Consider the following 24,350-nt stretch of genomic DNA (forward strand, 5'->3'; position numbering starts at 1 on the left):
TGATGACTTTGCAAAAACCAAGCCAGCAGAGATTCTGCTGGAAACACAGTCGACTGCAGCTTTTTGTCACTTCCACATGCAGCCTCCTGCTCTCCTCCACTTCCAGGTGAAGTGAAATTCATCTTCAACCAGCTGTCTGGATCTCTTTGGACTTCCTGTGACTCACCACAGGATGGCGCTCCTTCTCCTTGAGTCTTCATTTGAAACTTTATGCTGTGAAGAAAATGCCTTTAGTCAGACGGCAGTCTCATCTGTGGGCTGCAGTGAATAATAGGGGTTCATGGTCTCTCCTTTGATTCCATTAAAGTTCATTTGTCAGCTCTGAGTTGAGGATTTGAGCTGTTTCTCTCACAGGTGAAGAACACAGATCCTTCCTGGAATCATTCTTGAAGCAGAGTTCATGCTTGTAACTGTCATTGTGTTATTAAAGTGAAAAGCCACAGCTAACGGTGTGGAGGCTGCAGAGCAGAAACCCACACAGCCCGTCTGCTGCAGGAGAGCAAGTTTGGATACAGTCAGTTTGTGCTTCACTCACACGGGTTGTTGTTGATCACACAATGAAAGTAGAATCAAACTCTTCATCTTCAAATCTTTATTATTCACACTTACAAACACAACTACACTGTTATTGCTGTTTGTTGGACTTTGAATGCATTTCAATCACGTTTCTGCACAGCTGAATGATTCTGCTGTAAAAACTGAGTCAACATGTTGCCTTTGTGTTACTTTTGTTTCATCTGCACATTTTCAACACTTATTTTCAGATTTCACTTTTTAAAGTGAGACATGTTAAATGTTTAAAATATTTTTGGAACATCCATAAAAAGACAGTAATATTCAGTATTTGTATCAGTGATCATTTACTAACAGAGATTAGAAGACAGAGACCGAATGTTTAATAATCCACATTTAACTCTTTCCTCTCTGGTGCAGTTGAGGATGCTGTTGTTCTTTCTTTGTGAATGTTTATGTTTAAATGTAGTTTTTACTGATTTTTGTGTTGTTGATGATCTGGGAGCAGACACACAGTCACACAAACAGGCTCAGATGAGGATTTGTGGGATGACAGGAGGAGAGAAGTTTCAGTGAGGTGTGTAAGACTGCAGCTCTGCTTCCTGATCTCAGCTCTTTATAGTCACGTTTTGGGGGGTTCACCAAATTTGGACAGTTTTCTAGAAATGAGAGCTGCTCCATCCAAAGTGGGATGGATGTGGTCTCTGCTAACATGAACTGGTTTCTCCCAGAAAGTTTCCCAGTTATCTCTGAAGCCCACATGACTTTTTGGACACTTTGGTTCCTGCTGGTCTGATTGTGGAGGCCCAGAGAAAACTATGAAGTCTGACATTGTTTTGGTAAAGTTACACATGACTAGGAGTAGAATCAAGTAGAATCAAATTCTTCATCTTTAAATCTTTATTATTCACACTTACAAACACAACTACACTGTTTGACATTTAAAAATCAACCAAAAATTAAAAAAAAAAACAAATAAAAGAGAAAAATATACCTGAAGAAAAAGCCAAAATAAGCACAACACATCATAACTAACATTTGTGAACACTGATCAAAGTGATGAATGAGATGAAACGTCGCGAGCATTCGCTGGGCACAGAGTGCGGATCCAGTTTGCTCCGCCTCCATTACGGACAATTATGCGTGGAAGTAGTGACGTTTTCGTTTTGTGAAAAGAATGAAAAGTGAGTGTCGTTACATTATCATTCAGTTTGAGAGTTACAACAGAAAGTTATATATTTATTCTTTTCACGCGGTATCAGACGGGATTATTTTAAAAAATGAAGGGCATTTTGCCTGATAATTATTTTTATATTCCTGTAACTTCATACAACCGTATAAAGACTTCATAAACCTCCAAAGTTTCAGGAGTAGTTGGTCATTATAAGAAGTGTTTGTGAACTAAAAATCAAGAATGTGGGATACTGTTTGTCCGTGACTTGGAGAGGCCACGCAGAGGAAACCAATTCTGTCGGGGACACGTACCCCAGCACGACACATGGCCAAACAGCTCCGTGGTTCAAAACAAAAAACATACTTGTGTTAAGTTTTGTATAGAAATTACACAAAATTCAGTCTCAGGTTAAATGTGATAGAATCAGCTTACACACTGATGGATGTCATGAAGCCGTGTTTGCATTTATTTGCACTGCTTTCCACTCTGGATGTCTATTTATGTTAAGCTTTAAGTATCAAAGGGTCCATTCTACAACATTTGAGCTGCACTTGTGTTTTCAGAACCAAAGAGTTTTTGAAATCTGCACAAAATTGCATTTTAAATAACTTTTTGAATGTTACTTTAAATACTTAGATTTAAAGATCAGCATGGCTGAACTGTGGAATATTTTGGCCGCAGTATGTTTTTTGTATACAAGTATAAAAGAATAGCTTAAGTGTTTTGTCTTTATTTCAGTATGAACTTGAACAAAATGCAGCAAGACATTAAAATCTGTGTTATTGAATATAAAATAGACTGTATCAGATTCACATGGATGCTGGCAGATATCCAAATTTATGGCATCGGTATCGGACATAAAAAAAGTGTTATCACGCCATCTCTAATATGGATATGCTTCACTCCCTGTTTCTTTCAGTTTATACCATTTGGTCTTCAATTAGACTCCATCAGAACGTTTTCACAAGAACTTTCATTCAGCATAATCCCTTTGATTCAGGTTGTATAGAAATACTTTTTCTTTAAAACTCAGTTTCATGGTCACAATATACTCAATACAATTTCTTTTTATTAAATCATATATTTGTAAAGTCAGACATCGTTTGGCTTCTCCACGTCTTTCATTCTCTCCCATCTTTCCACACATGCCAAGCTCAGACTCTCAGCTTCAGGCCTGTTTTTAGAATCATCATTAGAAATTATATTTTCTTCTTATTATTAGTTTTTTAAATATCAGTTAAACTTATACCTGGTTATATTTTTATCAGTATCAAGCAATTAAGCACAATTAACCATCAGTAAAACCACATAAATTGTGATTCTGTGTTTAATCATTAATACACTTGATACCTCTTAGTCAAAAACATGTATAATCATGGGTTGGTGACACATTTCTTATCTTCCACATTCCTGCAGACACAGAACTGCCGAGGTCGAAGCTGGATCATGTGCACACACACATAATATTCAGACATTAGAACAGCCATTTTCACTATTAACATATTAAGCAAAATTATACTTTATCTTTGATCAAGAATTAAGATCCTTTGCCATTAGCAAATGTGGAAAAGCTCTATTTTAACACTCTGATCATTTTCAACACATAATGCTGGATGTTCTGACCGGGGACAGCTGCAGGGACTTCAGCTTATCTCTGCCCCACGTCTCTCGACATGCTTTGGTTGGTCTGAGCAGGAAGAAGGAAATTATTCACTTTGATTATTAGGAATGAACTGTGGCCAATGCTGACCACACATAAAAACTGCAGACAAAAAGTGATTACACTGATTATGTCATGGATATTGGGGAGGACACAGGCGCAGACAGCACAGGTTTTATTTACAATATATATACATGTGGAGGGGAATCCGGGGTTCCACAGGTCCAGGAAAAGTGAAGGTTCTCTCACACTCACACTCCACGATTCTACACACCCAATCATTCATGTCCCAAGCAGCAGGTCGGTCACAGGTCCAGAGAAAAGTGTCTCGCACAATCATCCCGTGATGAGAGGATCTGCGTCCTGGCCTTAAATGGCAAACACAACAGCAGCGTAATGGGAGACAGGTGCGTGAAGCCCACAGTGAGCTCCGCCCAGGCAGAATGACGAGGAAAAGAGAGAGCAAAACAATAAACACATGTGGCCTTGTGGGGCCAGCCAGGCAGACACAGGGACCACGACAGATTACACTGATTACACTACTCTGCTACAGATAGACGATACAGTGCCAACGTCACAAACACAGAGTTGGTTGGAGTCACACTCATACAGACACTTGGACACCAAAAAGAACAACACACAGGAAGAAATACTACAAGCTTTTGTATCAGTCCCTTAAAACATTTTACTAAAAACCAGAACGACTTCAGTATCTGTAACGAATTTGGGCTGTTTCATCAACGACTACCTTTGTAGGCAAATCAACATCCGAATTCACACTTTTGTGAAATCTCAGATCAACAGAACTAGGGCTGGGCGATATGACCCAAAATTCATATCTCGATATTTTTTTAACCCTTAGATCAAAAATGACCCCACGGGTTGTTTTTCTTCAAAATCTTTAAAATGAAAAGTTGTAATATATTCATATTCCAGGTATTCCTCATAAAATATGTTTGTAACATGAGGCCATTTGCATTTTTTTTCATTAATTAAAAAAAAAAAAAATACAGTTTTTGTATCACTACCCCACTCTTCCACAAGTGGGGTCAAAAATGACCCCAAGCAGTTCCTGTGGAATCTTCTATGAAACTTTCATTCTTAGCAACTCTGACTGACCCATTTACACTTCTGATGGATCAGGAATTAATTTTTTACACAGTAACATTTATTATTTATAGTCAGGGCTGCACATAAATGGTCCGCAGGTGTGCATTCGCTGTCAAAATAAAAGTATTCCCGGAAATTCAGAGAATACACGCTTCTTTTGCGGTGGAGGAACACCAAAGTAATTGCTTACAGAGCTTGCTTCTTCGACATCTTTAAGAGCTCTGAAGAAAAGTCTGTCCTCCTCCAGAACATCTAATGTACGCAAACGCGTGTTCCAACTTCTTATCTGGTGCGCGTCTTTTATTTTGACAGCGAATGCGCACCTGTGGACCACTTATGTGCAGCCCTGTTTATAGTTTTCGGTGCATTTCAAACATTGTCCTTTCTGATGTTTTTTTTTAATATCTAAAGTAACATGGCTGCTATGAGGCCAGCTAGGATCCCTGTGGCCCTACAAATGATCCAGGACGGATGGGATGAAGAGCCCATTGGAGGCACTGACTCAGAATCTGACATCTCAGATATAGAGGACGCAGACTATTGTCCCCCCCACTGAACAAGGCCAGTCAGATACAGAGGAGTCCTCTAATGAGTCCTCTGAAGAGGAAATTGATATTGAGTCTAACAGAATGAGCCCCTCTTACTGCTCTAGCCACAATATTCTGAATTAGTCGGCCAGGGCTTGCACCTGGGTTTAGCACTGTCTCCCTAGTAAATGCATGGAAGATGTTCATGTCTGATAATATAATAGAAGAGGTGCTGACATGCACAAACATGGAGGCACGAAGAGTAGCCACAGACAGGGCAAAAGAGTGGAAAAATGTAATCAAACTTAAGCTCCTGGCCTTCATTTGATTGACCTCTCTTGCAGGAAGTGAGAAGAACTGGGATGTACCAGTCAGTGTGTTTTTTGGGAGCCCTTTGCATAACCCATTGTACAAGGCCACTATGGCAATTCAAAGATTTGAAGATATTCGCCGTTTCTTGCACTTTGATGACAAGAGGACCAGAGCCTACCGACTGAAAACAAACCACATGGCAGCTTTCAGCTACATATGGGGCCTGTTCCTGGTCAACTGCAGGCAGAAATTCATCCTCAGTGATTGTGTTACAGTGGATGAACAACTTGTGCCTTTCAGAGGGAAGACCCAGCTTCTGCAGTATATGCAGAGCAAGCTTACAAAAGTGATACAAGATACAAAAACTGCAATTTCTTAAAATTAATGAAAAAATAAATAAAAATGCAAAGGGCCTCATGTCACAAAAATGTTTTATGAGGAATACCTCAAATATGAAAATATAACAACCCTTCGTTTTAAATATGTCTGTGAAGGTTCTCAGTCATCCAGGTCATCGTAGTCTAAGGAGCTTGGAAAGAAAAGCGTCTGGACTTCTTTAAGTTGCTTGAAGACGTTTCACCTCAAACCGTCCTAGCACCTCTTGTGGGGAACACCCCACATCACATCAAGAACTCCACCGACTTCACCGACAAGGTCCAGAAACTTACCCTGGACCCAGATGAAACTATGGTGTCCTTTGATGTCTCCCTCTTCACTTGCATACCCACCACGGAGGCCGTGGAGACTGTCAGAAAACGACTACAAGAAGACAGCTCCTTGGAAGACAGGACCAAATTCGCACCCGATCAGATCTGCACACTGTTAGACCTCTGCCTCACCACAACATACTTCAAATACAACGAAGGTTTCTACAGACAAAAACATGCCTGTGCCATGGGCTCCCCTGTGTCACCTATTGTAGCCAACCTTTACATGGAGGAAGTGGAAAGGAAGGCTCTTGGCTCTTTCAAAGGAAGAGTACCCAGCCACTGGTACAGATATGTAGACGACACCTGGGTCAAAATCAACACACAAGAAGTGGAATCCTTCACTGCGCACATTAACACCGTGGATAAAAACATCAAGTTCACCAGGGAACACACAAAGGATAACTGTTTGCCTTTCCTGGACTGCGCTGTGCACATTGAGGAGAATGGCAACCTCAACATTGAAGTTTACCGGAAGCCCACACACACGGACCAGTACCTCCTCTTTGACTCCCATCACCCTCTGGAACACAAACTTGGAGTAATTAGGACCCTACACCACCGGGCAGAACATGTTCCCTCTAAGCCTGAAGGGAAAAAGAAGGAACACACACATGTAAAGGAAGCACTTAAAACATGCGGTTATCCTAATTGGGAGTTCATAAAATCAGCAAAGAGGCACAGAAAAGAAGATCAGACACCAGCGAGGGAGGATAAGAAGGACAGACGCAACAACATTGTCATCCCCTATGTAGTCGGTGTATCAGAGAAACTCAGGAGAGTTTTCTCCAAGCATGACATCCCGGTGCATTTCAGACCCAGCAACACGCTCAGACAGAAACTGTTCATCCCAAAGACAAAACTCCAAAACACAGACTTAACAATGTGGTGTATGCTGTACAGTGCAGCGAGGAATGCCCAGACCTCTACATCGGAGAGACCAAACAGCCACTTCACAAGCGCATGGCACAACATCGAAGAGCCACCTCCACAGGACAAGACTCAGCAGTCCATCTGCATCTAAAGGTCAAAGGTCACTCTTTCGAGGATGCCAATGTTCACATTTTGGACAGAGAGGACAGATGGTTTGAAAGAGGAGTGAAAGAAGCCATTTACGTCCACTGTGAGCGACCATCTTTGAACAGAGGTGGTGGTTTACGACACCAACTGTCTGCCATCTATAATCCAGTTTTGAGTTTCCTTCCCAGACGCCTTAACGCCCACTCACATCCTGGGCCATCTGACCTCAGGAAATCACATGATAGGGTGGGGCCAGGTTTCACAATGAGCTCACCCGAAACCCTGGCTGATTGGGACCCACACCCGCTTTCACACCTTGGCTCATGTGATTGGGTAGAGGATCATCAGGGGGTCCTTTGTCCCTCTTTGGGGGGAAACTCCCACTAGGTTTAAATCTGGGACTCCCCACTATTTGACCTTAGAACTGAAGAAGCTTCTTGGATGAGAGTTGAAACGTCTTCAAGCAACTTAAAGAAGTCCAGACGCTTTTCTTTCCAAGCTCCTTAGTCTTTGTTTTAAAGCTTTTGAAAAATAACAACCGAGTTTATAGCAAAATGCATTGATTTTATTTGGGGTCATTTTTGGGGTCATTTTCAGTTCTCACCTTTCACAGTAACCTGAACAGTAGCTTCAATCACGCCCAGACTAGACATGGCCACACATGTGTAGTTAGCTGATTCTTGAATGTTGGTGAGCCCCAGCACACTGCGCCCTATTGGCATCTCGTCTTCTTTGGACAGGTCCACCGGGCCTTTGGTCCACTTGATAAATGGCATTGGTGAGCCCACTGCTACACATGTTAGACTGACACTGTCGCCTGCCATCACTTCCTGGTTGGAGGGTAAAACGGAGAATCTGGGTGGGATATTTCGTACTAATGAAATAAAAAGAAAAAGGAATATGTGAGGTCATTATAATGCTTTTTTGTGACGTTATGAATAGTTACGCCCATACAGCATCTTGAGGGTAAAGACTGACTCAGAACAGCTGACAGAATGCAGGGCTGATCGCTTCTGTCCAGATGTGCAGAAGAGAATAATGGAATAACATAACAAGCACATTTAAAGCAGGTCTCACAGCAGAGTGTGTTATTGGTGGGTGTGAGAACAGCGTTTGATCACTCATCCATAAAACTGCCTCTATGATACACGACTGTATGCTTTTAACGAAATCATGAAATGTTAGCCGAGCCCATCTCTTTCTTACCAAAACACTAATAAGCATTTTATAATCAATAATGAGGAGTGATTTGTCTCCCTGTGTCAGGGGCAGCTAAAGTTATACGAGAAGATGCCGTTAAAACACTGTCTGCACATTCCCACAGTAGGGCTTAAATCAAACCATGAGGGGCGAGGGTTTAAAGAGTTATGTGATTTCATGAGATATCACAATGACCTTATTGATTAACTCCACAAATGAGAGAAACATTAGACTTTACCTCGTACGTAGAGATTGGTGGGACCAGAGTAACGCACACCAAGGCTGTTTGTGGCGACACATTCATATTTCCCCTGATCCGACTCCTCAATGTTCTCAATTTGCAGCGATCCTGTGTAGAGAATTAATGAATTCAGCTGTTTGATAGTGACTTGCTAGAGAGTCAGTAGCTAACTGTAACCCAGTATAACCCAGTTCATGCTCAGACAGGATTACAGGTTTGCCAATAAAATACTTAAAGCAATACAAACATCCAGCAGATCAGGAAAGTTATAGAACATATCTTCTTTACCTTTCTTTGTTAAGAGATGGTTCATTGCAATGAAGCTGCATTTAAAAAAGAAAAAAAAACCTTTCCTGTGCTCTCATTTTCCCCAACATGAATTTCTGAAAGCCAGTGATTGTTTTGGAAGCGCTGCAAGATGTTTTAATTTCCATTAAACATTAATGTATGTAGTGTTTCTGTAATGTTTGAATCCAGTTTGTGCACCCTCCCAGTCCAGCAAGAAGAGAGGATGTGTGCTTCTGAAATATCTTTGGCTGCAGACACTCGTGCTGAGGAAACAGACTGTATGCAGATCCATCTATTTCAGTTTACAGTGAGTCTGCTCACACCTACAGACTAACCTCATACTGCATAGCGTGAACTTTTCCATTAATGTGACAACGTGAACATGGAGGCTTCATGACTGAAAGAGCCTCTGGGCAGTTTTCTCTTCTAACTCAGCACCAATCTGAACTTGTCACGGTCCTGGGTCGATGACACAGTGGTTTGGATTTGTTTCATTATTTTTATTAATCTGTGACTTCATGCTTTTTCATTACTAGTGTTTTGGTTTCTGTTTTAGTGCTCCAGTCCTTCTTTGATCTGTTAAGTCTAGTTCTTAGGTTTCATTCTGGCGCCTCCATGTTTAGTGTGGGTTTAGTTCTGTCCTCACCTTTGTTCTTGTTCCCCAGTCAGTCGTCTCTCATGTTGCTGCTGTCCCTGTACTCAGTCTTCCCTCTGTGCGGTGTCTAGTGTGGGCCTCTGTGTCTGTCGTGTACTTCCTGTTTTATTTTGACAGTCCTGCTTTATGTTCGGCCTCTGTTCCCCATCTCGTCTGTGTAATTAGTCCCAGCTGTGTTTCCCCTCTCCTTTTCAGACACACGCTTTAGTAACAGTGTGTGTGTGTGTGTGTGTGTTAGAGAGTCAACAAAGCAACAAGTCTTTTATACATGTGGAAAATGTTGTGTGCAGTGACTCAGAGTTGGCAAAAATACAGACATTCTGTACTTAAGTAGAAGTACAAATACTACTGTTAAAAACTACTCCAGTAAAGTACTGGTTCAACTTCTTTACTCTAGTAAAGGTGCAGGTTCTGAGATGTACTCAAAGTAATAAAGTAAAAACTATCTCTTTGAATCAGAATCAGAATGTTTTTATCGTCATTGTTGCAGGAACAATGAAATTAAAAGTGGTCACCAATCAGTGCATAATCCATAGAAATACAAAAATATAAATAAAAACAATAAAACTGATTAAAAATCAATAAATAAATCCCCAATAAGAATAGTATGAGCAAACATTCACATACATCTCCACACACACATGCCTCAGTCAGTGCATAGATCATTTCCAGAATGGCGTGATGGACATTTTTTAGTAGCAGCATTCAGACGTGTTATTGTGGTTGGAAAAAGCTGTGTTTGAGTCTATTTGTCCTTGCACTGATTGCTCTGTCCCGTTTCCATGAGGGCAAAGTAGGGTGTGAGGTATCTATTATATTGATCTGAGCTTTATCAAGACAGCGGGTGTTGTGTAGATCTTCCAGCGTGGGGAGAGGGCAGCCAGTTTGGGCGCTGTTAATGATCCCTTGGACTGCTTTCCTCTGATCCACTGTGCAGCTAGTGTACCAGATGCATATGCAATAGGTTATAGGTAACAGCAACAGCAACATCTTTGCATTACTCAACAGAACTCTTGCTGAGCTGCCTCTCTGTGACCAGCTGCAGCTCTTACAGAAAACTGAGGATTATTTATTATGGTGAAAATGTCTTTATCTGTATATCTGTAAGGTTACAGGCGCAGTCATCGCTGTCAAAGACTGCAGGAAACGTTATTCCAACATCCGCGTTACTTTTAAAGTGGCAGCTGTCCTGATTTGACCAATAAAATTCACAAGAAGAATTCATCCAAATAATCAAAGTGAAGTTGAATAAAACATTCATGCCTTTAATGGTGAAAGTGAATAAAAGAAATGGTCGGGAACAAAGATCTGAAAGCTGCTTTGCAACATTCTCAGTATGTCACGCAAATTCAAACCTTAGAGATATTAAATCAGATCATTTTAAAGTCTACCTGAGCGAAGCTGTTTGATGCGCCCGTCGCTGCTGCTGATATTCACAGGAAGCATGTCCTTGAACCACGAGATCTCTGGGTCTGGGTATCCACTGGCAGAGCACAGCATTGTGGCAGTTCTGTTTTTTTCAACAACTTTAAAGTGGGGGCCCAAATCAATGGAGGGAAAGCCATGGGGGATGTTTTCCTCTGAAAAATGCAAAAGGCAGGTTTAGTACAACCACAGACCCTGAGAGCACCACAGACAGACTGATGATCACAAGTCGATAAACTGTTGTGAGAGGAGCTGACTGCAGCAAATATGTTGAGCTGCACTGTTAGCCTTTGCAGTAATTTCCATAGCTTAGTACTGCAAAATCAACAGTAAAAAACTCTAAAGGATGTTAGCACACTGTAAAAAAAATATTGTAGAATTTAAGGTGAATTACTGGCAGCTGTGGTTGCCAGAATTTCACCATGAAAAATAAATTGTAAATGTAGAACACAAAACGGTATCCTATTTTGGTAACCTTAAATTTCACAGTACATAATAATTTTTTTTTTTTACCGTAAATGACTGAATTTAAACATAAATTCATGTGAAAACAACAGATATTCCGTTAACCTGATTACAGTCTTACTTTGTTAAATATAGTGAAACTGTATAAAATAATACGGTATCATACCTAAAAAGTTGAATATTACAGTAAATTACTGGCAGCTGTGGTTGCCAGAATTTCACCGTGGAAAATATAGTGATAATGCAGAATACATAACGGTATATTTGTTGATAAATGTAAAATTCACAATAAAGAATCATAAACCTGTTCATGGTAACTCATGTAAAAGCAACAAACACTCCATTAACCTGATTACAGTTTTGTATTGTAAAATACAGCCAAACTGTATAAAATAAATATTAATAAGTTGAATATTACGGTAAAATGCTGGCAGCTTTGGTTGCCAGAATTTCACCGTGGAAAATATAGTGATAATGCAGAATACATAACGGTATATTTGTTGATAAATGTAAAATTCACAGTGAACTTTGGTTTTTGTACAATTATTACATTGAAATAAAAAACTAATATTAAACCAGTTAAAATACATTTTAATAAGCTTGTTTAACGTCTCCTATTGACAAAGCACAGAAGAGCTGTATAATAGAAAACATGCCTTTTTATTCAAAAGTTCATATTTACACAAAAGTATTGGCAGCTGTTGCAGACAGAATGTCGTCTAAAAAAATTAAGGTCCAACAAATGAGGTAATAAACATAATAGGGCTAACTGGCATAAAACGTACATTCTTTGACTTTTTGTCATAATTTTCTTGAAACATTAATAAAAACCAGTAGAGACAATGATTAAATTAAACAGTTAACATGCATCCATCCATTCACTTCCACTTATCCTTTTTCAGGGTCGCGGTGCTGGAGCCTATCCCAGCTTTCATAGGGCGAGAGGCAGGGTACACCCTGGACAAGTCGCCAGTCTGTTACAGGGCCAACACACAGGGACAGACAACCATTTGCACTCACATTTACACCTATGCAATTTGGATTAATCAATTAACCTATCCCCACAAACTGCATGTCTTTGGACGGTGGGAGGAAGCCGGAGAACCCACACAAACACGGAGAGAACATGCAAACTCCACACAGAAAGACCCCGGCCTGATGGTGGAATTGAACTCAGGACTTTCTTGCTGTGCAGCAACAGTACTAACCACCGTGCTGCCCTAAACAGTTAATATTTAATAATCAAATGAATGACTAAAAAGGCACTGATCTAATTAATATCAAACCCAATACAACCAAAAACAAATAAGTAATTAATAAACAGCCAAACAAAATTGAAAACACTTGATACTTGCAGTGGTTGGCAAAGTTTCTTTTTATCCAGATTGATAGTAGAGGGCTTTCAAAACAGTCTCTGATGGTGTCTGAGGAACTGGAACAGGTTTTGGATTCAATGTGCTGGAGGACTTGCATGTTGTTCTTCAGATGCTCGGTGTAGATTAGCGTTCTTTCCTTGCAGTCTGAAAGCAAATACAAAGCACAATAAAGCAAACTGCCCATTTCAAAAGCAAATATACAATCTTACATCTAATAGAGCTGACACAATTAATCATATAATGATTTACAATTGTGATGCATTGCAATGCGGACATAAAGCATTCTTAATCCATTCAGAAGAAACTAATCCATTATTAAATACAGTCCCAATCAAAAGTTTAAGACCACTTGAAAAATGGCAAAAAAATCATCTTTTGCATGGTTGGATCTTAACAAGGTTCCAACAACATGCAACAAGCAGAAATGGGAGTGAGACAAAACATTTAACTTACATTTCACAAACTTAAACTGGGACAGGCTGTTTTACAGCTGATTGAATGTTTAGGACCACATGCCTTTAAAAGGCCAAATCTGTGCAAAACTGTGGATTCATTGTCATTTTCTATCAGGTAGTCAGACTGTCAGGATGTTCTGATGGCAAAAGCAAAAAAAATTTCCTTTTTGAACATGGTTGGCTTGTTGAACTGCATAAGCAGGTTCGCTCACAGCGGCCATCGCTGCGGAGGTGGGATGCAGTTAAGATGGTCATTTCTTAAATAATCCTGGGGGTTATGGAACAAAAACGTGAAGTGGAAGACCTAAAAAATCCTCAACCCAAATTAAGGCTATTAGTGGTGAAGAGCTTCAAAAAAAATTATCTGATGAGAAAAAATATTCTCCTGTAAAAAAATGCAACCTTGATGGTCTTGATGGCTTCCAACCTTACTGGCATCACAAGCAGGTCCCACCTGAGATGTTTTCTACACCCTACAGACGAGGGGGTGCCACAATGGTTGGGGAGATGCTTTTTTTCTTCAGTGGAAAAATGAAGCTTCAGGAGGGGCAGGGGTGTCAAAAGGCTGCTGGCTATGTCTAGATGTTGCAGAGAGCATCCCTCATGACTGAGGGCCCTCATCTGTGTGGTAATGACTGGGTTTTTCAACAGGACAACGCTACAGTACCCAATGCCCACAGGACAAAGGACTTCTTCCAGGAGAATAACATCACTCTTTTGGACCATACTGCGTCTTTCCCTGATCTAAATCCAACTGAGAATGGACAACAGTTCCAGACAGTAGACACCCTTCATGTAGGGCTGCCACGATTAGTCGACTAGTCACGATTACGTCGACTATCAAAATTGTCGACGACTGATTTAATAGTCGACGTGTCGTTTGAAGCTTTGTAAGATCACAAAAGACGTAGGAATAAGTAGTAGGATTTAAGAGTGTAATAACGGACTGAAACAGAAGATGGCAGCACTGCATGTACAAGGATGCCAGCTGCCGTTAAACCCCGAAGAAGAAGTAGTAGCTCTGTCCCAGAATTCATAGCGCGGCCCAGCTCAGTTTCCAACAATGGCGGCAGCTAGTTAGTTTTAATATTACTCTTATTATTCTTTCTGGGTCACAAAATAAACATTTAACATATTTTCAGGCGAGAATGTAGCTGTGTAAACTTCAAATATCTGCTCAGTTTATCAAGACACCACATATTTTCAAAAGCGCTCCGACGTTTTCGGACACGTCTGTTACCCACTAGCTCGATAGCTAGCCGGGGGCAAAGCTCACTAGAGCCCGTGAGAACACCGGACTCCCGGCAAATCTTTTTCAAACCCACCGCCGTCTTTCGCTACTCAGGTTATACATATATAAGTCACTTAGATAACTTAAAAATGTTATTGTTTGGCTTTTTTTTTGTATTTTATTTGTTCCTGAGTAAATCGGTTTGGCTGAGATTAAAGTTATAGTTTTTACACAGCTGAATAAATGACAGCTGATTATCAGAAGTGTGAGATGCTCGAGAATTTACTCCGGTGTCCTGTTATATTTTAGATAGCAAGGAGTTTATTAAACTTCACCGAAACAATCTGCAAATGTCATTAACATTTAATAAACTATCATCTTGTCTTTATTTTTAGTTAGCACATGCCTTAAACACTTAAAGCTTTAAGCTAATGATAGTTATATAAGAGCAGATGCTGCTGGTGCAATAAGCTGTACGTCCAATGGATGATGATCTGATTAGTCGACTAATCGCAAAAATAATCGGTGACTAGTCGACTATCAAAATAATCGTTTGTGGCAGCCCTACCTTCATGTGCCCGTCTTCACCACTTGGAGAAATGTTCCCACTCGCCTCATGGAAACGCTTGCATGAAGTGATCAACAAGAACAGCGGACCAATTAATCACTGAGTTCAAGTTTGGAACTTTCTGTTTTGGGGGTTTACCCATGTTTTTTGGAGGTCCTAAACTTTTGATCAGCTGTAAAACAGCCTGTTTCAGTTTAAGCGTTGTATTTAATAAATTGCATGCTCAACAAATGTTTTGCCTTATTCCTATTTCTTCTTGTTGCATGTTGAAGCTACGGTGGCCCTGAAGTGCAAATCACACCAACAAATTGCTAAACACAACAACAAAATTGAGAAACACAAAAACAAAATTGAGAAGCACAAAAACAAAACTGAGAATCACAAAATCAAATTAAGAAGCACAAAAACAAAATTGAGAAGCACAAAAACAAAACTGAGAATCACAAAAACAAATTGAGAAGCACAATTACATTAAGAAAACCAGAAAGGGTAGGTACCAGTCGGCAACAGGAGACATCACTGATTGGATGTCCGCGCTGTTCGTCTTTGGAACCGGAAGTTACTCTGCCTGTAGCGCATTTCGTTTGAAGAAGAACGGCGGAATGTTTTGTCCTAGCTGTGGGAAAAAGCTGGTTGAGGAGTCACCGAACTTTTGCAGCGGCTGTGGCGAGAGGCTTTATCACGCATCTTGCATCGGAGACACTTCACTCCCATTGAGTAAGTTAATAAGCATAATAAAATGTTTGTTATTTATTGATTTATTAGCCTAGCGTTAGCTGTTTCCAGACCATAGCAGACCAGAGGGCTGTTCCACTAAGCGAGCTCAGAAAATCGAGGCTCATTTGAAAATGCACGCAGCTGTCAAAATGACTGCTCAAGACCTTTCTAGTAGTGAAGGTTTGAGGGCAGTTCTAGTGTTAACAAACCTCACAGCTAGGGTGCCACGGACCAGACTTGTCCACAAGCATATTGCATAATGAATGAGCAGAAAGACTGCAGGTTAGCCTCGTTCCTGGAACCGAATTTGGGGCAATCGAGCCTGGATTTTCAGAGTGAGCCTGGCTTTTGGGATTAGCTTGCTTTGTGGAACAGTCCTCTGAGCATTTCCACAACTGAAACGATAATAAATTAGTTCATTTATTATGTTTGGTTAACTTTAGGAACTAACACTATTATGTGTCTATACATTAAAACTTACTGGTGTAGAATTGTATTGGTCAATAGTATCAGTTGCATTGTCATTCCTTGGTAGAAATTTTCTAGTGAGATTATTCAGTGTTGTCCTTATTTGCGTGTTGTGTGGACAATGGAATGTCACATGAATGATTGTCTTTAATGTGTGACATTGTAGTACATTTGTCCTTTGTTTCCCTTTAGCATCACAGACTACCTCAAACTGCCCGACTCCAACCTTCAGCACCTTCATAGAATACAGAAAAAAGAAAAATGAAGAGAGGCAAAAGTTTTCTGAAGGGAGGAAGGGCTTAAAGAAAAAGAAAAAAAGAAAGGTTCAGGTAGTTTGGCTAGCTCAGTCTGAAAACAAGTTGAGGTTAATTTTCTAATGACATTCTTTTGTTATTCCTTAGGGGAGTTGTGTAAAAAATGTTCAGTGTAGTAAAGCTATCCAGAATAAGAACAGTTATTTACGAGTAATTGTACATTTAGGTTGTCAGGAAGATCCCTCTTTTGCAGTTAATAAATATTCAAGTTTGAATAGATCTGCTTAGAGTCATATTAGTATCTACTTGGCCCATTGTTCATGTCTTTTTCCTTACAGATAAATGTTGGCTTGATGACCATTAAAAAGGGTGGTTTGAAGCCATACCGTGGAAAAACTATTTTCCTAACAACAGACCCTGACGCTACTGCCACAAGTCTGCTCAATCAAGCTGTTAAAAAAATGAAGGACTTTAACAAAGATCTAAAAGATGGACCTTTCCTTCTTCTGTATCCGGATGGCACTGAGGTCATTAATGTCCCTGGAACACAAAGACCATTTACACTTGAGGCTTATAAGGCTGAAGTTGGCAAGCCTTATCAAAGAATCACTGTTTTCATCTGCTTGAAGAGTGACTTTGAAGATGGTAAGCTGCTAATGTTTGTTTGGATTTTGACACACATTCCCTTAGTTTCAACAACTGCTAATTTTGAAATTGTGAAATGATAACATTACGCATAAAGCACCCAAGTCAATAGCATACCTACATTAAAATGGTGAATGGCCTGTATTTGATATAGCACCTTCTAGGGTTCTACAACCCCCCCAAGACACTTCACAACAAAACCAGTCATTCACCCACACACATTCACACACTGCTGGTGATTAGCTACAATGTGGACACAACTGTCCTGGGACTCACTGACTGAAGCAAGGCTGCTGTACACAGATGCCACCTATCCCTCCCACTACCACCACCTGGCATGGAGGGTGAAGTGTCTTGCCCAAGGACACAACGACTGCGACAGACTGAGCAGGGCTCAAACCTTCAACCTTTTGATTACAGGGCGGGCTTTTAACTCCTCTGCCACCATTGCTCCCTAAATTAGCTTGTATATGTTATGTTTCTTCCTGGAAACATGAAATTCAGCCATTTTTGGATCTACTGAGTCATGAGTTATCAATGCTAACTTTATGCCTTTCGTATTAATCTATTATTGATGATCAAATAAAGTTTCATACATTAGTATGAATTTAGTTAGCTTAGCTTGATTTGTTTTCATGTTTTGTAGTTGGAGAAAACTCAGACTTGTCTGACTCTGACCCAGAGATTGTTATTAAAAGGCCCTCTGAGTTTGATCTTGCTGATACACTGGTAAGTACAATTTAAATTTTTTTATAGAGTTTTCTTGTTGTTTAGCCACCACCATTTGCCTCAGTTCAGTAAAACAGTTAATAGTTATATGTGAAATACATTTTGTGTGTGTGTGTGTGTGTGTGTGAGTGCTCGTGTTTGTTTGTTTGTTTGTTTGTTTGTTTGTTTGTTTCAGCCATGGGAACTTCAACATGAAAGCAGTCCTTTACAGAAAGCAGCAGAATATGAGTAAGTGATATTTTAAGAACATGTAATCTTTTACTGTTTTTTGCCTACACTTTGTATTAATGAGATATACACTTTTGTCATTCATTCTGTATATGGTTTTTGGAACATGGACTACATAATACTTGTATTGCTTGTTTGTTAATCAAGATGCTTAAATATTTTCAAAGTGTCAATTAATATTTTCACAGTACACAACAATAATGCTTTTCTTTGTTCTCTAAGGAAGGGTGCTGGGGATCTTGTGCTTGCTAATGAAGTACAACAGGTAAAAAACTATTTTATTAGTAAAACAGTGCAGCAGACAATCTCCACCGCCTTTACTTTGCAATTAGATAACGATTCACTGTTTGCTTATTACATTCATTGTTATTATACAATGCATTTCACATCCTCAATTTTCATACTATCAATAGATTATAACATCCACCCCTTAAAGGTACAATAAGTCATACCGGTACATGAAATAATCACAAAGCAGTCTAATGTCTCAATCATGTTGGAAGGAAGGTTACATTGAAACTAACTGTGTATGACTCGTCTTTGTCATCTAGAATCTTCTGGCGCTGATCCGTAGCCATGAAACTCATGGAACGGGAGGAGGGAGAGTCACTCGTTTGTTTATAAAGATAGACTGCAGTACACAAATTTGACCACAGGATGTTCTTCTTATTTCATTCTTACTTATTGTACCTTTAGATAATCTATTGGGATAGGGAACCTAAGGTACATCCATCTACTTCCGGACCATGGGTCCCCTACTGCTAAAAAAATAGGAGTCTATGAGCCAATAAAAATTATTTTCTGATCCCGTTTGATGTGTGCCATGGATTTAAAATATGATGTCCGTGAAGTATATAAACACATTTTGATGCCAAAAAGTGCTTAAGCGACAGGTGGCAAAGGTTATTTTAGGTTTTGTTTGAAAAGACGTGGCGAAATGTAAATGTTCGTCTCACAAAATTGACATCATTGAACCAGACACAGAGAAGAGGAAAAGCTTAGTTTTGTTTAGCGAGCTTCGAATCCTTCTTCCAGGATGATGTGGAGAAAACCACTATAAATCTGGCCATGTGATAATTAGCAGCTACGCTGGGGGAGAAAAGCTTCTGAGGCGACGTCATATTTGCGACATCTGACTTGTAGTCATTTTAATGACGAATTTTTACAAGCTAACAAATCTCAAATTACATTACAGACATAGTTGAAACACAATTATTTATTATTTAAATTGAAGTACAACATATGTGTGATTCAGAGAGTAAGGCAAAGCAGACCAGAAAATAACTTTTATAGCTCCATTCACTTCCATTCATTTTTCTTTTGTTCAGGGACCAATGAGCAGACCAGAAGGGGAGGAGACTTAGGCTCCCTATATTAAAATAATTATCAATTGGTCAAATATGAATTTTCATTCATCCTCATTTCTGTATTTCCAGGTCATAGATTTGGAAGAAGAAAACGATACAGGCACTACTGAATGCCTCACTGTCGAGAGCTCCTGTTACAGGTGCGTTGTATCTTGAGTAATTATTCCAGAGGGTTGCACAAAATATATACACACAATTATTAGAAATGTATGTAGTTTGACTCTTTTACATTAGATTCTTCAGAAAAAAAAATAGTAGAATCGTTCTATAAAACTGGAACTGCATGTTTATGCATTTGTCTTTTTGCATCTACACTTTGTGTACATGTTTTCACTCTGCAGAAACTACACACAGCTGTTTGAACCGATTGTGATTGATGATGAAGATCCTACTCCTAACGAAGCCAAAGCTGAGCCCCCAGAAGAACCTGTGTTAGTAATTTAAACATTTGAATCCAATTAACCGCCATCTTGTTCTGTACAAGACATCATGCAATCATGAGAGAAGTATATACACCTTTAAAAAATAAGTTTCCCTTTTTTTTTTTAGAGACACCAATTTGCAGGCACATGAAATTATTGCAAATTTGGCACTGGAACTTGACCACAAGAAGGTCAGCAGGTTCAATATATCAAGGTCAGCTGTATGGGATGGAGCTGTTAGAGGATTTCGACGCAGCACATACTCTGACAACTACGACATGTTCATCAAGTTTAATGATGATGCTGGCAGCTTTGAAGAAGGTTTGGATACAGGTGGCCCGAGGCGTGAATTCCTCACACTTCTTATGGGCAGTCTGAGAAATCGCCCCATCTTTGATGGACCTCCAGAGAGCCGTTATCTTGTATATAATTCAAGAGGTGGATGTTTTCTCCGTAATTATTACAATGGAAATTTTAATAAAAATTGGCTTATTTTTTTCATTAGCATATTTAATAGCAATTAACCATGATAATTATGTGCCCTGTATAACAGCTGCCAGGCAAGATGAGTACTTTTTAGCAGGAAAGATGATCGCTGTATCCATTGTGCATGGGGGACCAGCACCACATTTCCTCTGCAAGAACCTGGTCAACCACATCACAGGGAATCAGAGTTTCAGCGCCACTGTAGAAGATGTGCAAGATGAGGAGATCACAAAAGTTCTACATCAGGTAGAAAATTACCTAGGCTCAGGGAATGGGTTTACTTAGAAGACACTTGGGGCCAGTTTAAAAGATTTAATCAGGATAAAAGTTATCCGGGTTGGATCATATCTTGAAAGTAGGTTCAAGGTAGATTCTGTAATCTGAAAGGACAGATTTCCACCTCCCAACAACACAAGTGAAATAACAAATTGATTATTTTTTTAATCCAATGTTTGAATGAATCGTAAAAGTAGTGAAAATTATATTTTTGTTTTTCTTACAGTAAACCTTTTTTTTTTTTTATAGGTCCTGAAAGCTGAATCAGAGGAGTCTTTGCATAATCTTATTTTGCAAAACAGCACAATCTTCCAAACTGCTGGATGCCTCAGAAACGTCAAGCTTTGTGAGAAACAAGCATTTGTGGAGGAGTACCTCAGATGGTACATCCTTGAAAGAAACCAAAGTGTCATTCAACGGTAAACTCCTTACTCCTTTTAAATTCAGGATGGCCAGTTGCTCATCACAGCAGCCACTGACATTTTCAGACCTTCAGATGTATATGAAAAAACTGATTCAGTAGCATCCGTGTGATCTGATGAACAACAAGTTAATTCCTGAGCCACTGTCGCACGCTATTAACCTTTTGACACTAGAACTCTAATTTAGTATACATTTATTGTTCACAATGATCCATAATAATCATAGTCATGCAACATGATTAATTTTTCAGTTATTTATAAAAAGAGGTGATCCCTTGTTTGACACACTTGTTTATTCCAGTGTGAAAGCACTATTTTTTTTTAAATGCTGAAATCCCAATGAGCTCTTCTTTTTTTGCTGTCACAGTTAATTTCTGAGCACTATGAATTGTTTTTGTGTATGAGTGATTCTATGCATTTGAAATCTGTCCAAATTTATAATGAAAGATCTAGTAGGTAAAGACATTTAAACACAATTTAGAAGACTGCAATAGTTATAGCTATAAACCAATTATTAGTTATTTGTCTATCCTTTGCAGATTTAAAGATGGACTGGAAAGTCTGAATTTTTTAAGTGCACTGCAACAACATTCCAGTGTGCTGGCCCCACTCCTATGCTTCTCTGCCAAGGCCCTGACTGCTTCAGAACTGGAGAGCATGTTCAGACCACATCTCAGCCCAGCAGGAAGCAACAAGCGGCATAAGGAGGTCCTAACACTTGGCTTTTGGGCAGATTATCTCCTTGATTGTGAAGGTTTGAATGGCCGTTTTTATTTGTTTATAGTTTTATGAAAGGAGAGGTAAGGAAATTAATTTTCTGTAATGTACTACAGTGTTTACTTTCTTCTTTCAGAGAAGGCAACAGCAGTGTGTCTGGAAGATTTGATGATGTTTGCCACAGGGCTGACGGCAGTTCCACCGGCAGGAATGACACCACCACCATGCATCCAGTTTTTAAGTGATTCGCCTTTTCCAGTTGCAAACACCTGTGCAAATACTCTGAAGCTACCCATCTGTGACTCATACAGCATCTTTAAGGCCAACATGGACTTTGGAATTCAAAATGCTCCAGGATTTGGATGTTCTTAAATCAGCAAGGTCATCAAGTTACAGTTACTGAGTTACCCTGTTAGGTTCAGCTGCCGTTGGCACACTACTTAACACATTCATGTGACAAGCAACTTCCATATTGTTAAACATTTAGTTGTTTTTTCTGAATATTGTGTATGTTGGAAAAGTGACAGAAATGCTGGACACTATTTGTAAATGGTTTTATTAAAGAAAATTTTAAATGTTTCCTTGTGGTTAAATGTTAATATTTAAATTCATGCCAGTTGCTGTATATTATGAACAATATTATATTCAATTTAGCAAGAGGGAAAGGAAACACTACTAACATTAAAAAATGAAGGAAAAACAGAAGGGCTGGAGCACTCAAGTAAGTCCAAAGGTTTTATTAGGTGCAAAAAAAGGAAAGAAACTAACGTTTCGACACCGTGTGTGTCTTCGTCAGAGTAACTCTGACAAATGTCATTACAAACTGAAGTTCAGTTGGTATCTAAAACCCAGCTATGTCCTTCAGGGCCAAATACAGTTCTGTGGCCGATTCCCAGTCTTGTGGCTGCTGCAGTGTGTTTTGTTGTACAGCCTGTTGTAAATATTCCTCAATGTTTGGATCACCACACAATCCAACCGGTAGCCCCTCCTCGGGAAACACATCCAGTTCCCTCTCCTCAACAGCAAATCCACAGTCTCTTGAACCATATCTGCAAAATGAAAATAGAACAGTGAAGGATTTTTTGCTGACAATATGGAACTATATAAATCAACGCATGCAGTGACATGTTATAAACTGCTCTATCATACTCATGTGTAAAATTATGAATATATATTAACCAACTTAAGCAATAACAACACCTTGCATTTAGTTTGATGCAAAAGGTTAATTCATTTTGTTAAGAACTCAAATACCTGTGAGGCAAGAGATAGAGTTCGTTTGGAATCCCCCCTGGACACGATGCAAGTCAGTAGTAATATACCTATACTTTTTTTTTTTTGCTTTAATGCAACTAGTCTTATAATTATCTACTAGTCTGCAACAGTTAGACTCGATGATTACACATAGATGATTTAACTACTTTAGGGGCATTTCACTTTTCTAAAAGTTTCACATGCCAATAGTTTTAAATAGAGCACCACAAACAACATGTATTCTTTTAGAAATAAACTGTGATACTTCTAAAAAACACATATTCACACATAGTCACACTCTGTAACAGTTAGACAGAGGGGGTGCAGTTAGGCTCCCAACAGTCTGTAAAAAAGGTATGACCCAACAAAGAAGCTCCCTTATCAAGAGTATCCCATCCCAAAGGTGTTTCTTCACAAACAGTTAATTCCCAACACTCCGTAACAGTTAGCCAGAGGTGGTTTACGCGCCCAACAGTCTGCAAAAGAAGTCATGAAGCAAACAAAAGAGGCACCCTTATCAAGAGTATCCCAGCACCCATCCCAACTGTAGTTCCATACATTCCACATTTTTAATTACAAACAGTTAATTACATTATCTTATCTTATCATGTCCGAGGCCAACAGAAACCATGTCCAACAGAGTCTCCAAAGGCTTTCCACCTTTCTTCCTTACATCGTGCTCTTTTATCTCTACATCTCAGAGGTCAACTGAAAGTAGCCCCACCTATATAAAAACACCCCATCAGACACACAGTATTTTCCTCAGCACTTCACAACTGCCGCAAGGTATGTCGTTTTAACTTTTTATTTTTTCACCTGAATGTGCGTTGGAGCCGACTTTGCTACCCGCACAGAGCGTTTCTGACAGTCGGGCGCTGCTTATACAATACAGAAAAGCAACAATACAGAGTGTTTCTCTGCTCCAAGAAATCCGAGGGCCTTTCACAAGGTAAGCATGTCTGTTATACCCAGGGCATAAATGTCTGTATGTTGGTGCTGATTATTCAAACCCTGTTTAAAATGTGACACATATGTTGTCCGAAAACAATTCCTCTAAATTTGCAAAGTTACTGATTTAAAAAATATATATTTTCGAATTTTTAGTTGCATGTCAAACATATGATAGACTCTTGAGCATATTTATATAGCTAAATTCACAATGGTATAACCGTGCTAAATAAAAGAGGCCCAAGCACCAAAGCCCTCTAATGCAAGCCTCTAAACCGTATGTTGACAAGTACATGAAGTGTACCTCTACCTCTACAGCTGAAAATAGTTTGTATCAGCACTCTGAGGGTCTGCTGAATTGTTTTTAATACGGCACTTTTTGACGAACAGCAGATGATGAAATCCTCTTTATTGTAGAAACTGTCCCTAAGCTATTGTTGCTCATACTTACTGAGGTCCCTAGCTACTTCCTTACTATGTCAGTAAACTT

At 39.4% G+C, this 24,350-nt stretch overlaps 2 protein-coding genes across 4 annotated transcripts in view; one reads left to right on the plus strand and one right to left on the minus strand.

Moving 5' to 3' along the window:
* Positions 1-1,504: 1,504 nt before the first annotated feature.
* LOC146368590 (receptor-type tyrosine-protein phosphatase F-like) overlaps positions 1,505-24,350 on the minus strand; it is a 53,426-nt gene continuing 30,580 nt past the window's right edge. For 2 of the 3 annotated variants that reach the window (XM_084912279.1, XM_084912280.1), the window contains 4 exons: positions 10,799-10,987; positions 8,462-8,572; positions 7,628-7,897; positions 1,506-3,374 (listed from right to left, as the gene is read on the minus strand). In XM_084912279.1, the coding sequence (XP_084768405.1) occupies positions 3,331-3,374; positions 7,628-7,897; positions 8,462-8,572; positions 10,799-10,987 (614 nt within the window). In that variant the 3' untranslated portion in view covers positions 1,506-3,330. Of the gene's footprint in view, positions 3,375-3,621; positions 3,716-7,627; positions 7,898-8,461; positions 8,573-10,798; positions 10,988-24,350 lie in introns of all 3 variants that reach the window. The other variant, XM_084912281.1, reaches the window with a different exon arrangement.
* Positions 15,440-22,237, plus strand: LOC146368591 (G2/M phase-specific E3 ubiquitin-protein ligase-like). Its single transcript, XM_084912351.1, has 13 exons — positions 15,440-15,644; positions 16,305-16,441; positions 16,705-17,011; positions 17,658-17,740; positions 17,916-17,968; positions 18,191-18,233; positions 19,405-19,475; positions 19,677-19,766; positions 19,885-20,195; positions 20,311-20,489; positions 20,769-20,938; positions 21,481-21,695; positions 21,795-22,237. Exons 1-13 carry the CDS (start codon positions 15,455-15,457, stop codon positions 22,028-22,030), a joined length of 2,085 nt encoding a protein of 694 aa, XP_084768477.1. The 5' UTR covers positions 15,440-15,454; the 3' UTR covers positions 22,031-22,237.

Source organism: Perissodus microlepis, chromosome 18 (assembly GCF_051167445.1).
Source record: "Perissodus microlepis isolate ML-2025 ecotype Zambia chromosome 18, ASM5116744v1, whole genome shotgun sequence".
In the NCBI taxonomy this organism is placed as follows: Eukaryota; Metazoa; Chordata; class Actinopteri; order Cichliformes; family Cichlidae; genus Perissodus; species Perissodus microlepis.

Excerpts from the sequence above, each read along its gene's own strand:
- LOC146368591 (XM_084912351.1), top strand. The coding sequence starts at position 15,455 with ATGTCCGCGCTGTTCGTCTTTGGAACCGGAAGTTACTCTGCCTGTAGC. Across the intron at positions 15,645-16,304 it reads AGACACTTCACTCCCATTGA|CATCACAGACTACCTCAAAC; the intron begins GTAAGTTAATAA and ends GTTTCCCTTTAG. Across the intron at positions 17,012-17,657 it reads GAAGAGTGACTTTGAAGATG|TTGGAGAAAACTCAGACTTG; the intron begins GTAAGCTGCTAA and ends CATGTTTTGTAG.